This window comes from Xenopus laevis, chromosome 2L (genome assembly GCF_017654675.1).
Source record: "Xenopus laevis strain J_2021 chromosome 2L, Xenopus_laevis_v10.1, whole genome shotgun sequence".
Lineage (NCBI taxonomy): Eukaryota > Metazoa > Chordata > Amphibia > Anura > Pipidae > Xenopus > Xenopus laevis.
This window is the reverse complement of record NC_054373.1, coordinates 71,672,089-71,689,042: the sequence shown is the minus strand read 5'-3', so window position 1 is coordinate 71,689,042 and position 16,954 is coordinate 71,672,089. Positions and strand designations below refer to the sequence as shown.

Below are 16,954 nucleotides of genomic sequence, written 5' to 3'. Positions count from 1 at the left end.
TTGTTGAGGCGGAAAGGGCCTTCACAGAGGCAGATGTGTTTTATAGTCAGTCCCCTACAGAGACTACTTATCAGGTTTTGGTTCAGACACAAAGAGATCTAGAGTTGGCCCAAACTAATTTGACTAGTAACCGTTTATTATGTGCTAATCAAGGAATATTTGAACAAGGTGATAAAGCGGGTAAACTACTGGCAAGGCTGGCTTCAGTTAGAGATTCACAAACTTTAATAGCACAAATACAGGATCCTGGAGGGAGTATGGTCAATGCCCCAGAGGATATACTTACTGTTTTTACTAATTTTTATGAGAATTTATTTCGGACAAAAGCCGATTACTCACAAGACCAACTAATTTGTTATATGGACTCAATTACCCTTCCTAGTTTGACACAGGCAGAGAGAGAGTACTTGGATACCCCTATTTTAGAAAATGAGGTGGCAGAAGCCATTTCGACTCTCCCCTCTAATAAAACCCCGGGCCCGGATGGCTTTCCGGCTGCTTGATACACATTGCAGGGGAAACCCTTGATTAGACACCTCCACGAAACCTTTATATATGCCTTTGAGAGAGGGACTCTTCCGCCTTCATTCTATGAGGCAGTTATTGTGATTGATAGCAAAGGAGGGTAAAGACCCTGGGTTGTGTGATTCATACAGGCCAATAACACTTATAAATATGGATGCCAAGGTGCTTGCAAAAATTTTGGCTACTAGATTAGCTAAAATAGTCCCCTCCATTATACATAGGGATCAATCTGGCTTTATGCCCTCTAAATCTACCGCTATTAACTTAAGGAGGGTGTTTAAACATCTTCAGACTAAACATACAAATGCTGGGTCTAGGATTATTGTGTCTTTAGATGCTAATAAGGCATTTGATTCAGTGGAATGGCAGTACCTGTGGGCAGTCATGAAGAAATTTGGATTCGGTCCGGGTTTTCTAAGATGGGTTCAAATGCTGTATCTTAAGCCTATTGCATGTATTAAAATCAATGGCATGGTGTCCTCCTTTTTTCCCTTGGCTAGGGGAACTAGACAAGGATGCCCATTGTCTCCACTTTTATTTGCAATAGCAATTGAACCTTTAGCGATCTGTCTCCGTCAGGCTCCAATGGTTGTGGGACTCAAATATGGTGCACTAGAAGATAAAGTTGCTCTATATGCAGACGATCTGCTTTTATTCTTAGAAGACCCGGGACCTTCCTTGCAAGAGGCTCTTAGTATTATTGAGAGGTTTGGTATTTATACTGGACTTACTATAAATAAATCCAAGTCCGCTATTTTTCCCATGGATCAGATATCCACTCATTCTATTAATTCCCAGGGTCTCAGATGGGTTAATAGCTTTAAATATTTGGGCATTACCATTTCTGTGGACCCTAGTTTGTATATTTTAAACATTAATCCAATCATAGAGCAATTTAGAAATGCATTCAAAGTTTGGTCTAGTTTACCTATCTCTCTTTGAGGTAGAATCAATTTATATAAAATGATTTATTTGCCCAAGTTATTATATAAATTGCATAACTCCCCTATATGGATCCCTGAGTGTTACTTTCGCAAAATCAATTCCATCTTACTCCCCTTTATATGGGCTAATAAGTCTCCACGTATCGCGTGGACCTCTAACAGCTATGCTTGATAAAGGAGGTTTGGCTGTACCCCCATCTACGTTTTTATTTTTTGGCCAGTCAACTCTACCATATTCATAGCTGGTTTCATAGTGATGTGGAGGATCCTGTTTTGTTATTGTTGGCCTCCAGAGTTGGTTCTTTGGAGGCACTTAAAAACATACCATATCGACGGTTGAGTGATTATGACAACTATCCATCCACAATATCTGTTCCATTTAAAGCATGGTGGATTGTTTGTTCATATACTGGCCAGAAGCCCCCTTTGATTTCTCCCTTCCTGCCACTATGGAGGAATTTAATCTGCCTCATTTTAGATCTCTCCAGGATGTTGTTTATTGGCTTGTGAAAGGTCTTAAAATGTCTGGGAGATATTTTGACAAATCAGATATTCCCTAATTTTCAACAACTGCAGATACAACTTAAAGAACCAAAACTACAGTTTTTTAGATATCTCCAATTATGTCATGCCTTTAAAGCCCAGTTTGACTCTCTGGAGGTGAAGTTTAAGATTCCCCCAGTAGAGTTAATACTTCGAGATCCAAAGAGGGATAAATGGATCTCTAGGCTTTATCAGATACTCATAGGTACTATCCCTTCACCATTTAGTAGGGCCCAGAGGCGTTGGATGCAGGTATTTCCTGCTCTTAGTGAGGAACAGGGGTATGTTCTTATTGGGTACAGTTGAGCTGGAAGGAGCAAATAGTTTAAGTTTTAGGTTAAGAACCAACATCAATTCCCTAAAGAACACTTGCACTTGTTAACTATGAGTAAATTCACTAACACTATTTAATAAGGGTGGATATGGGTTAAGTAACAAGGGTAATGCGCCGTAGAAATGTCGGATTTATGCTCCTATAGTCCTCCAGGGATATAAGATTCTCAGCCACAATGAGTAAGTCCCTCTTGGATTTAAATAAATACTTACTCAAATCGAGCCTGGCCCCGAAGTTCCCCCTGGGCCTGACTTGAACCAAACAGATTCTCTCAGGAAATTAACCAGACAGCTTTATTTGAGGTATACATTAATACAGAGTATTACAATACAGAGTATTAAATAATAGCTCACACGCCCTGAAAGCTCGTGAGGACGTTGGGGGACAATAAGCAATACAACAGATGATTATTTAACCATTTCTTCTTCTATGGGGCTGATCCCTTGACATCCAATCATCGTCCTTGGTTTAATATAACTATGCCTCTATGTCCATTTTAGTACAATTCTTCCTGACCTAAGTACAGTCCAAATAAGTACATTTGCTGTGCTAGCACAGTGTCCAGAATGGTATCTGTGCAGTGGGTGTGTTTTTGGGGCTATAAGTGTCTTTCTTAACCTTGCACTAGGAATACTTGTGATATGAGACAACAGATGTATTCTTAGTTCTATGTAAACATTCTACAACCCTAATTAGTAGAAAGGCCTCTAACCTTGAAGTGTAGAGTCTAACACAGCTGTTCTGTGGCAGTGTCCTATTCTATAATCATTGCATTTTATACAATACCTAACCCATATGTATATAATTTTAATCTAAAATCCTGATATCCACATTTCCCCACTTTTTTTCTTCTAATAAAGGCAAAATCCATAATGTAGCACAGTTGGCTGAAAACAAAAAATACATATCTAAAAAAAAATTTGCTCTACCAGACAAAAACAAAATGCTAGAATTCCAGACAAAATGCTACAATTCCAGTGGACTCATTATACAGTAATATCGACATATATAAAGTCATTCCATATGTGAACATGAAGAAATCCATTATCCAGATAATCCAGTAGCTCTTAGGGCTAGTTCCAGCCCAGGATCCTGTGTCACATTATAGAACACAATGTTGAAATATCCTTGAAATAGTCTTTTTAAAGATGTCAATCCGTTAATGCATTTAACGGTGATGAAAGTCCAAATCAGACGTAATTCAAACGATGATGAATGTCCAAATCAGACGGAATTCAAACGTTGATAAAAGTCCAAATCAGACGTAATACAAACGATGATGAATGTCCAAATCAGACGTAATACAACGAACGTTCATTTCTGTATGCTTCACCACTGAAATAGTCATTACGTGTAGCCATTATGCAGCAGTTCAGCTGTTGAATCTGTCTGGTAGATAGTTAAACAAAATATGCCATGTGCCGGTTAAAAGGATTCAGCCAGAAATAGAAGAAAACAGCAGAGAGGGTATCTATGAAAAAAAACAAAGATATAGAACATGAGCACATAAATAGAGAAATAATCTAAATTAAAACAGGACGACGACTGGGGTCTATAGCAACAGTATGACCATCCATCGTATGAAATGGAATAAATGTTTTTTGTTGCATTTGGAGAAACTTCAATGTTTCAATTTGATTGCTTAATTTCTGGTTAAGACGTTTTTGATAACAAGTACATCCACAAATAAATAATAACATAAATATTTGCATAATACAAATAATAATAATTGGATGTAACATAAAATTAAAAAACTGTGTAGCTGTATTACTATATCCAAATATAGATTCCCACCATGACACCTGTCCGTCTTTAAAAACTACTGCGGAAACCTTTTTCAGAATACCTTGTTCATGTTGTACATTTATCTGAGCTATACGTGACTCTTTCTTTAGATCATTAAGAAGAGAAATAATAGATGTTGACTCACTTAACCACTTTTTCATTTGCATTCCCATACCTAAAGGTAAATCAGATGTACTAAAATCTATAATATGTTCCCATCCAAGATCTAAAGACATATTCAATGTTTGTGGTATTGTCATATTCCAAGTAGATGAAGATATAAACTCTAAAGGAATATTATTACACCATGTGCCCGGAAGCATTTCAATCGATTTATATTGTTTCCCTTTTGGTTTAAATATTATTGTATCACGATTAAATAGATGGAAACAAATTCTTTCTAATCCTAAATAATATATAGGGCTGGATACATTGAATTGGCCATTTAAAGTACATGTTTTTTGGTGTAGCCAACAAGTCTCTGTTGTTGTTTTGAATTGGGAAGGGGAGCACATATATGAATTAATATTAGTAGTACATAATGATACATCTACCATTGTCCAGTTATATTCATTTTTATGCTTAAATACCCATTGATGCGACAATTCTGGAATTAATAATGAATTATTAAGGGGCAATCCTATTGTAGCCAGGCGATATATAATAGTGTCTTTTCCTGACAAAGGTACTAAAGTATGAATTGCACAAGATTCCAAGGTACAATCAGAGAGAATGACCTCCCACCACATCAAATGATTTATGGCAAAGGAAGTTACTGATTTAGCAGCTGCAAGACTCAGAGAAGCTGGCCATTTGCCGGACCATAAACTTTGTAGTTGAATTTTAAGGTCAGTTGACAGGTCAGCTTGTACTTATGAGCATAGCATAGCCCAAACAGCATCATTAGTAAAATTGTATATACCTTCAACAAGGGTTTTAAATTTGTTGTTAATTATATCTGTCATTTCTATCATTACATGAGTCTGATGCTGTTGGAGACGTGCTATATTGTTATTAATTCCATATTGTGTATCAAAGCCATTAGAGGTATGTGATGCTAAGGAAGCTAATTTATACCGTAAAATTTCAGAATTCACTTGTGCAGTGCACAAGTGAATTCTGAAATTTTACGCTACCATAAATCCCTAAACCAGTTGAAATAGCATCCCTCTTAGGTCTGTGATTAGAGCGAAGAGAAACATTATTTAGCATGCTTTCATGGAACCACCATTCAATTGATTTTTCTTGAACAGATACAAAAGCAGAACAGTTATGATAGTGTTCAGACACCATCCATTTTGATAATTCTAAATGCCATGTAATCATGCGATATTCCACATCATAAGTAACTGGAGTGGCGGAATCCAAACGAACTTGAATCGGATCTCCCTCTTCAAATGGTGAAACTGTAGATACTGGTATCTCAGTAGTAGATAATATTGGAGATATCGTAGAAATCTGTTTTGGAGAGAAAGTGATATTAAGAGAAAAATTAGAATAATCATCTTTGCATTGCCATAATCCTATGGATGCTAAAGGATTTGTTTTGTCTATAAAAAGAGTTGCTGGAAATTTTGAAATATTGGATTCTGAATTATCGTTTTGTGTATCACATGTAATTAAATTTTCCTGAGTTGCTAGATTCATATGTGTATCATCATGAAAAATGCCTACCAAGGATGATTGTAGATTTAAACTACATAAAAGACAAACATCTCTTCCTTCATGATTTAAACTACCATATTCTGGAACAATAAGATGTGTCTCATTAATAAACCAATTTGGTATATTATCATCATGTGGTACATTGGCAAAAATAATGCCTATAAATTGTGGTATTATAGATGAATGAGAAAAATACAATATTGGGCGTGATGATAAAAGACTAGACCGTTGTGCATTGTTTATTATTTCAGTCATGAGATCTATATTTGCAGTTTCATGAGATGTAAGTAACATCGGCTTATATCTTGAATGATTAGGAGTAAAATTAGTAACAGAAGCACTCACTTCAAACAAGTTAATATTAGTAAATGTTAAAAAGAGTAAAATAGAAAACTTAAAGAGAAAGAAAATCCAAAGGTTATAATGAAACATGGTAGTTTAAATAGATAGGGTAAAAGTAATTTAAGAGTGTTAATATTTAGAAAACAATAATGACTATATCTATAAGTTAATAAAAATAAAATTTCGATTTTATCGAAGTCATGAAGGGATGAATTTTTGCTCTATTCACGGTGATGTCAAACAAGTCATAAGGTTCAAAATCTGAAAGAGAAAACAAATGTGAGAAAACTGCATAGTATTAAGAACCTTTATATAATTTTAATTGCATCGCGTGTTTATAAACATTTAATCCATTTGACTTTTGAATCAAATAAATTGATGGTCCAATTTTATCAATGATCAAGAATGGACCTTCCCAGCAATCCTTAGGAAATTTCCTTGGATGTATGTGACCTTGCTTTAGAATACAGACAGAATCCCCCACCTGGTATTCTCTAAGATCAGATTTCTTGTCAAAGTCAATTTTGCTTTTTAAAGCCGACAAAGCATCAGTTTGAAAAGCTTGTCCTTGAACACTTGTTAACCATAAAGAATGAGCCTTAACCCATTCTTCACTGGCAAGATTTAAATGAGTGGCAGTGTCAACTGGAAGCAAAAGTCTCTCCCAAGAGGGCATATTCCTTCCAAAAAGAATTTCATATGGTGTAAATTGAACATTTCTATTTACTCTAGATCTTAATCTGGCCAGAACAAAAGGTAATAGAATGTCCCAATTTTTCCCACTTGCATTGCATATTTTACTTAATTCCTTTTTGATTTGACCATTCATTCTTTCAACCAAACCTCCACTCTGTGGATGATATGCAATATGAAAATCCCAAGGAAGATCAAGCCATTCTGTTGTTTCTCTTGCAATTTCATTGACAAACTCTCCACCATTGTCAGAATCTATTGAAAAGGGTACACCCCAACGACAAAAAACTTCCTTCACTAAAATTTTAACAGTGGTACTTGCTGATTTATTGGAAGTGGGGAATGCCTCAACCCATCTGCTGAAAGCATCAATTACTACTAACATGAAACAATTTTTCCTAGCAGTAACCGGTAATTTTCCAATATAATCAATTTGTAATCTGTCCCATGGGCCAGTTGGTGCATTACGCATCAAAGCGCCACGTGTTATTTGCTTTGCAGGGTCTTGTTGCATGCATATAAGACATCTGTCAATATGATCTTGAATATCCTTTCTCATGGTAGGCCACCAATCCAATTTAGAAATTCTATCCATGCATTCCTGTAGTTTAGGGTGACCTGAGGTTACAGAACCATGAATCCATGCAAGCAGGCTTTTCGTGAGATGTGATGGTATAACCCATACAGGGCCAAACATTCCATCCCTAACAAGAATGTCATGTTCTATTCTTAACTTCTTATGTCCTAATTTAGGTTCAGGTTCATCAAAAAGAGGGGCAAGTGAAAGATCATACTCTTGATGTTCACGTAAAACAGACCATTGAGCATTTGCATCATCCTGATTATACAATTGAATAGGTAAAACAGGAATATTGAGCAAAGAATCTTCCTCTTCCCAGTAGGGAATATCTGGAAGAAATGCAGCCTCCTTTGCCATTTTATCTGCTAGGGTGTTTCCATATGATAAAGGACCTTTTTTCCTGTGTGCTTTTACTTTGATCAACTTTATCAACCCCAAATGATCCTTTGTCAACTCATGAATACGTTCCCACAGATTTTTATGTTGAATTATACTACCATCAGTCGATTGCCATTTGTTATTTATCCAGAATGTTAGTAAAATCAAAGCACCTCTGAAAACATACATAGAATCAATCACAACTAGATGAGTTCCTCCTTTACCAATCTTATCACGTAATAAAGTTAACAAAGCAGCTAACTCAGCAAATTGAGCTCCAGCATGTTTGCATGTATATAGAAACTGATCACATATTGATTTCCCTTCTAGCAGAACACCTGCAAATCCTGTCATTCTGTTTCCATCAACTACAGAAGAACTAGCATCAATATACCAAGCAGGTTTATCTCCTACATCTGCAGTATTGCCTTCCTTAAATACAGGATGGGATTTGGGAGCAAGCATTGGTTTACAAGTATGTTCTTCTCCCTGAATAAGAACACCTAGCACATGTATAGATGGTTCCTTTAAAGGTTCAATCATAATTTGTTCAGTAAGCAAAGTTGTCATCCACCTTACAACTCTCTCATTTCGAATGTCACACAGAGCTAGGTTATGATTTTGAAGAAAAAGAAGAGGATTGTGATGCGAGCGAATTAATATTTTTTGCCCACTGAGAAGGTATTTTAGCCTCTGAATAGTCCAGTAAGTAGCTAATGCTATTTTTTCACATGGACCAAATTTTAACTCAGGTGATGTCATTTTCCTACTTAGATATGCAATAGGAATCAAAGTATTACTCTGGTATTGAGCAACAATAGAGCCAAGAGTGGTGTCAGAAACACTTGAATATATAACAAATGGTTTGTCAGGGGCAGCAGTTCCCAAAACAGGTGCACTAGCCAGTGCAGACTTTAAAGAAGTAAAAGTCTCAGTATGGGAATCATTCCATTCAAATTTGTTTTGTTTCAGTAAATCATAAAGAGGTTCAGCGAGAAGTGCATAATTAGCAACAAATTCTCTACAGAAACCAGTTAGACCAAGAAATTGTTGTAAAGATTTAACATCTATGGGACGTGGCAGAGAAAGTATATGTTTAACTCTGTCTTCTAAGATACTTCTACCATCTGGCCCAAGTTCAAGTCCCAGGTATTTAACCTTTTGTTGAACAAGTTGACATTTATCAGGATTTAACTTAAGGCCATTGTCCCTCATGCAGTCTAAAACTTTCCTGAGTAAAACAATGTTACTTTCCCGACTTTCAGTAGCAATTAAAAGATCATCCACATATTGAATCACCTTATTATGTAATCCATGAGATTTTAATGCATCCGCTAGCATGTTATGAAAGAAAACGCCGCTATCACAATAACCTTGTGGTAAGAAATTCCAGCAATATTGTTTCGATTGAAATGAAAAAGCAGTACGATATTGCGTTTCAGGTGATATCTTTACACTCCAATACCCATTTGCTAAATCAATTGCAGAATACCATTGCATGTCAGGAGTTAACTTTGCAATGAGTTCAGGGTAGGATGCAACAACAGGTGCTGTCCTGTAAGCAGTCTCATTTAAACGTCTGTAGTCTATAGTTAGACGCCATGTGTTGTCAGGTTTTCTGACAGGCCAAATAGGAGAAGAGCCAGCTGTTTGACAAGGGCGTATTAAGTTTCTTTGAAGCAACTGATCAATTACAACCTCTAGGTCTTTTTCTGCTTCGTAAGGTATAGGATATTGTTTCACATAGGGATGGTTGGAACCTTCTAATGAAACAGTTAGTTTTGACTGACCATGATCCAGACTATCTTTAGCCCACAAATCCTTATATTCATCCCACCAAAATTCTGTGCCAATTGGAGGTGGAGGAGGATGTTTGATTTTAATACATTTAACACTACCAACATCCTCATGTGGGTGAATTACTTGTATTGGTAAAATATCATGGGGTAAAGATTGTTCAATTTGGGAAGAATTCATAAGTAGTGAGTTAATGTCCCAAAACATGAGATTCATCAAATCAACAACAAAACCAAATTTTACAATATCAGTAGCACCCAAAAGAGCTTGTACACCAAGTCCTAAAAATACAGATGTAGAAATAGATTTATTTCCAATTGTTAACAACTTAGTTTCAACATAAACTCGTTTTGGAACACCAGTAACACCCACAATGTTAGTCGTTGTATAGGATTGTGTTTTAGGCAAACCTGGCATCAATGTAGCTGCAGCCCCTGTATCAATCAAGGTTTTAATTTCCTCCCCATCTACCTGTATATAACAGACAGGTCTCCCCCACACATCTAATTCCAGAGGCCAATCTAGACAAGAAGGGGAAGAGGAGAAAACACATCCCTATTGATTTTGAGGAACGGAGTGATTTCCTGATTCAACTCTGGCTACAGGGGTGAGATTAGCATCTCTGACTTGCTGTCTCAGTAAATCAACTGAATGTTGCAGCTGTTTCTGAGAAGCTATAATATCCCGTAAAGGAAGCCACTCTCCATTGGGGCCAATTCCTCTACCTCTGCCTCTATTTCCTCTACTCTGCCCTCTATAACTGGGTATACTTCTGTTTTGTGGACCTTCAATTTGGAAATGATTTAATGAATTTGTTTTTTGTTGCATGCCTTCTCTCCAAGTCCTTTGACCCAAATGTGTAATTTCAGCAATAGGCCTAGGATTGAACCACCTGTCAGTTTCTACTTGCAATCTATCAAGCCATGTGTTGAAGTCAATGTCAGTCATATCACCGTAACAAATACTAATGACATGTGGAATGTTAGATGGTAACAGAGTTAGAATCAATTCCCTTAAGTCTTTATCACCTTTCAATTTGTCTTGTGATACGTTGTCTTTCATCAGGAGAATTAGCTCCTTTAGAAATTGCAGCAAAAAAATTAATTAGGCGGTTAGCAGTTTCAGTTATAGATTCATTAGGTAAAGAAGTAAAAGCTTTTTGTAATTGGATATTGTTAGTCAGATGAAATAGCTTATTACAACACCGCAATAACAATGTAGGAAATGTCTGAGCAAACCCTTCAATAAGTGCTGAAGAGGTTCCTAAACCCTTCAGAAAAATTTGGATCAATTGAGAGTCTTGTGCAGTACCCCATCTTAATAATTGCATTGTCCATCTAGTAAAATTATTAAAATCCTCAGTGCTACCTCTTCCTATAGGGGCATGTCCAATTTCAGAAAGAACAGCACGAGCTTCAGTGGCTTTAATAGCAGGTTGATTTGTAACTTGTACTGCTATGGTATCTTTAACAAAAACATTACGATTCTGCACCTGTGAGGAGGAGGAGGGGGGAATGACAGGCACAGTATTAACTTTAGGTTGCTGTGACTGAGCATGTTGCAGTTGTAATATAGTATCTTTTAACACATCAAGATCATTCTCATAACGAATGCCTTGTCGGTAGCCTCCTAATTTTAATTTAGGTATTTTCCTTCTAGCATTTTGTAAGGAATCTACTGCCTCATCTAGAGTCTTATTTTCAGCTGTTAGTTTTTCTAATTTATCCTGTAGGAGGCCAGCTGAATGGGCAGTAGTTTGAGTTTGACATCTATAGTCTTCTAACTGAACCTGCAGTGTTTCTAGATAAGAACATTGTAAATTGTAACTGACCTGCAGTTTTTCAATTAACGAAAGGGAAGTCAAGACTAAATCCAGCAGTGCTTGTAAAGTTCTTCCCTTTTTTATTTTTCCATCTTTTAATTCCATTGATGAGGTCAAAGTATCCAGACTTTCCTCTATCTCATTTTCATTTATTTCTTTATTTAGTTTAAATGGCCCGCCATATTTAGTGATCCAACATTGAACATATTCAAGGAAAACATTAGGAAGACGTAACAAAACAGGGGAAAAAGCTTCTGTGCTGCCTGACGAAACAGTACTTTTAGATACACCACTCCGTAGACTAATAATATCTGCACTAGGTTGCGAACCTTGTGGCACCATTCTTTCCCGAGATTTAAAGAGAAACATACTTACCACGAGCTGAGTCTCGACAATCTGTCCTTGTGTCACGACCAGAACCACAGGACCGGAACGAAGCCCCCAGAAATGTCGGATTTATGCTCCTATAGTCCTCCAGGGATATAAGATTCTCAGCCACAATGAGTAAGTCCCTCTTGGATTTAAATAAATACTTACTCAAATCGAGCCTGGCCCCGAAGTTCCCCCTGGGCCTGACTTGAACCAAACAGATTCTCTCAGGAAATTAACCAGACAGCTTTATTTGAGGTATACATTAATACAGAGTATTACAATACAGAGTATTAAATAATAGCTCACACGCCCTGAAAGCTCGTGAGGACGTTGGGGGACAATAAGCAATACAACAGATGATTATTTAACCATTTCTTCTTCCATGGGGCTGATCCCTTGACATCCAATCATCGTCCTTGGTTTAATATAACTATGCCTCTATGTCCATTTTAGTACAATTCTTCCTGACCTAAGTACAGTCCAAATAAGTACATTTGCTGTGCTAGCACAGTGTCCAGAATGGTATCTGTGCAGTGGGTGTGTTTTTGGGGCTATAAGTGTCTTTCTTAACCTTGCACTAGGAATACTTGTGATATGAGACAACAGATGTATTCTTAGTTCTATGTAAACATTCTACAACCCTAATTAGTAGAAAGGCCTCTAACCTTGAAGTGTAGAGTCTAACACAGCTGTTCTGTGGCAGTGTCCTATTCTATAATCATTGCATTTTATACAATACCTAACCCATATGTATATAATTTTAATCTAAAATCCTGATATCCACAAGTATTACAAGATATTGGTGTGTATATTAGTATTGGCACTGGCACTATTGTACACTGGCACTTATTAATCACTCTCTCCTTTTCTTTTCATGGCCTCACCCCTCCCTCTCACATTCACCGCCTTCCCCTTCCTCCCCTCCCCCTTTTTTTTTCCTCTTTTTCTTTCTTTTGTTCCTTTTTTATTATTATTAGCACTGCCACTTGGTTTTTATAGGGGAAGAAGAATAAATAAATAAAAGGACATAAGCTTTATAAATAAATATATGTTAAATTCACAATAACACTGGTATTCAATTTTGATAAATGCACAGGTATCATTGTATAGGTACGGTAAATTGTAACAATATTGGTAGCTTGTATTAATAATATCACATTAAGGGAATGTTAATCGATGGGGGTTTTAATTATGTATGATGGGATGGTCCTTTTTAAGATTTTTATTTCTTAAACTTGCTGTACAGGTATGTATGTAATTTAACTGTTTAAAATAAATTATTAAAAAAAAAAAAAGTAAAAAAGAATTGTAGCAGAATTATGATGTATACAGAGAATCAATGCCATAAAGCCTGCACTAGAAGAAATGAGTATTTCTTGGAATCACTATGCTTATATTTACTTAACTGTTCACAGTAACCCAGACATGTCATTTTTTGGAATCACCCTTATTTAAACCCCCTCATCTGGTCACCTGCAGTAACATCCCAGTCACTTGTTGTCTAAGTGGGAAGGTGCAAGGCACATGCCCCCTGTCTACACCTAGTTTAGGTGTAGACAACTGCCATTCACCCCCTACCCATCATCTCATTGGGTAGGGGTGAACCAGGGCAGAGGGCTTGCTTTGGGCACCAGATACAACTGACCTGGCACTGGACACATGTTCCTCCTTCTGCTTCTTCACCTGCTGCACCAGAGAAGCCCATGCAGATTGGATATGCATCTCAGTCATCAGGAAAATCTCAAGGGGAGTGATGTTAGTTTGTCCCAATGCTGTTGCAGAAATTGATTTTTCTGACCACAAAAGCCTGAACCATACTTCAAACATAAAGGGGTGTATGGGGACCCTGGTGGTGCATAGCAATCTTTTGTGTTGTGACAGTTGCACCAGAATGCTGAGACATATACACTGCACAGTGACACATTGGCACCAAAATGCAGGCATTTATATTTTCTTGCCTTGAATTCTCCAAGAATTCTAGCCTTATTATTGTGTATACTCTCTAGTTTGAACTCTCCTGTCTTTGCTTTGCCAGGGTCTGATCTACTTGTATAGAACATGAATTACATCTGACTCGGATCTGACTTCTTGCCTCATGCGCAGACATTATGCCTTTGGCTAGTCCCACTGGCTCCCTGTTCAATCCTCAGGTGTGCTTAGTGTTGCGTGAGGCACTTGTGAGTTTCTCAGTACACTAGTTTGTTTCTGACACCCTGCTGTTTTTTTTTCTGTAGGTGGAGGCAGTGAGTTACTGTATAGTTTAGTGAGAGATATTGGAGCAATAAAAGTATTTGTCCCTTTACAGTCACACACAGCATCACATGTGCAGCTCAAGCTCCAATTAAACACCAGCACTGAATGCTAAAGCAAAAGGGCATTAACCTAATCTAATCTTTGACCATGACAGCTGTAGTACATGCTATACAGGATTTCTATATTACAACCATCTCCAGAGAAACATATACATTCCTTAGCTATGATAATAAATAAATACTATACTAAAATAAAATACTATATGTTTTTCCGCATACCCATATTCTCACTGCAGATCCCCAGCCAACATTGTGGCAGAGTGGTGATATTTTGCTCTTTACCACATGGTCAATGGTAGGCTAATCATGTGTCTTTTTTCTGCTGGCTGGCTTTGGCACATTTATGGTGTAGGACATGGAGACACACACAAGAGGAGGTAAGTGTAGGACATCTCTTCTACTTGTCCTGCCTGGAGTGAAGAGCAGCATAAGGAAAGTGATCTTGCAGTGATCTCTCATAAAAAACTGGACATGTGTTGCCAAGAAATAGTTTATTTGCCAAATGAATACAATTTTAAGAAAGTGTTTTCTATTGTAGAAAGAAATATCACAAAATTAGAATGAATCATGAGAATTAAAAAATAAATAATCCCATTAGTTGCTCTAACTAAATATAAAAACAGTCATGCAAGGTAAGGCTACATTGTTTAAAATACAAAATCAATTAACTGCACACAGAGCCTGTCCACTTGAGATTTAATGGGGTTACTTGCCATTTTGGATGAGGCTGGACTCTCTTACACATCGAACTGTGCAGATGTTAAGACGAATGATTGCTACACACGATAAAATTGTATGCAATCAGATTATTTAGTGGTTTGGTTATGGGTCAACATTCTCTAATGCTGTGGAACAGGCTGGAATCCATCCCTTGGGTGCCCCTATAACTGTGGCAAGGCATAGATATTAATATCCTTTTATCCTACTATGCTAATTCACTAGAATGGGAAGTTGTGTTTCAGCAGCCGAAAGCTGTCGAATTTTTGCTAGCATTACATTGGCTGGGCAAGAATTTCATAGCGAATTTTCGCTAGAGTTCATTTCTGCCTAGCGAAACTTCGCTAGCACTTTTACGCTTAGGTTAATTTGAATAGGGCTGGTCATTATTAGTAATGTTGGTACAAATGCTTAAAGAAGCCACTGTTCCAAACACATGTACAATGAGCCATAATAAAGACAGAAGAGATCCTCTAATGCCCTAGACATTAGCCCACCCTTAAACAAATGTGGCATGCCTCTCAAATTAGTTTAAAAAAATTGTTCACACATATATCTTTAATAGTTCGGACTTTTGAAGGCAATCCCACTAGCGGACGCTAGCACAGGTTTCAGGGCCGGATTTAAATAGAGGGCATCCCTAGGCCGGCTGTCGTTCGTCGCCCCCGTCCCCTCCCTTTTATTCACTCAAATTTCATCATCAGGACCGGAGGAATGGGGATTGGCGCAGAGGAGATTTAAAAAATGATCATATCTCCTGCTCATCCCCAGTGAACCTTTGTGGGTGTGGTTGGGCAGCATTCCGCCCCCTAAAATCTTGCTGCCCTAGGCCTGGATGGCCTCCCCACAAATTCAGGCCTGGGCTGTCTTGTTCGCTAGTGAATTGTCCTCTACGACTGTTAGAAAATTGACGATGTGCCTGCAGATGGGATTTCTGATGAATTATCACTAGTGTGGGCCACTTCGCCCTTTAGTGACTCTGCCCCTTGTGTGTACAGACTTGTTGGGATCAATAAGGAAAATTAATACATGTACTGCTGTGCGATGCAACAATAGGAGACTGCATACACTTATCTATAACTGCTAATTTGATGGAAAGCATGCTGTTACATGTAATATCTAAATGCTTCATAAAAACAGACATATCAGAATATTAATTTATCCAGATCATCAATGTAACACTTCATTTAACAGGCTAAAATATGCAAGAGCAGTAATTATCAGCTGCAAAATAAAAAAGCAAGGAAATAAATCAGCAAGTCCACATGTCTCCAAAATCATTTTTTCATTTATTAATTGATCTATGGTTGTACAGTTAAGAAAATACCAAAATACCTTGGTATTATATACATTGGCTACACCTACAGTTGTATATGAAGAATAATGTTGAATTATTCTGAAAACCACAATTTAAATTGAGACAAAACCCTCCAAAAATTTTGAACAGTCACCATTAGGCTAAAGTTTCAAGTTTAAAGTTCTGTCAGTATCACTAATTAAGGAATGTGCCATTATTTTTTTAAAGATCCCACTAACATCCACCAGCATGGATAGTGCTTACAGGTCAACATGGCTTAACTTACCAGAGCACGAGAGAGCTGGTTCTATAATTCATTTTGGGTATATAGTATAAAGTAATGCAGCCTATAGAACAATTACACGAAAACCAATAGTGACTAATAGAACAGTCTCCCCATTTTTTTTATATTCTTTACTTGTAATACTGGCAAAATTAAAAACATTTATGTATAACTTTAAATACTAGGACCATTTAGGATGGGTAACAGTTGACAAGTGCCATTATTAGTCACAATTATAGGTAAATAGAAGATATTCACCAGCATTAGATAGTCTTCAGAGAGTTTTTAAAGAGGCAAAAGGTCATCAGTAAGATGAATTTAACTACTTCCATATAAAAATAGAACACATAGCGATTACAATACCAAATCATGTAATAAAAAAAGTAAAAGTGAAAGTCAGACAAATAACATGATATGGACAAGTACATTGTATTTAATATATTCCTCTTTTTAGTCCAATCACAAAGAAATATGACTTTGTTTAATGTTTATATAGCTAATCCTTTACTGCACTTATAGGATTTCACCTGTCCTGGTCTATTTGTCTTACAAAGCTTATTAACAT

At 37.0% G+C, this 16,954-nt stretch overlaps 1 protein-coding gene across 1 annotated transcript; it reads right to left on the bottom strand.

The window, feature by feature from the left end:
• Nucleotides 1–2,651: 2,651 nt before the first annotated feature.
• LOC121399972 lies at nt 2,652–11,967 on the bottom strand. The gene is made up of 2 exons (XM_041582024.1): nt 11,784–11,967; nt 2,652–6,399 (listed from the first exon to the last, which is right to left on the bottom strand). The coding sequence occupies exon 2, from the start codon at nt 6,226–6,228 to the stop codon at nt 5,218–5,220; it is 1,011 nt and encodes a 336-aa protein (XP_041437958.1). The 5' UTR covers nt 6,229–6,399; nt 11,784–11,967; the 3' UTR covers nt 2,652–5,217.
• Between the last annotated feature and the right edge of the window lie 4,987 nt (nt 11,968–16,954).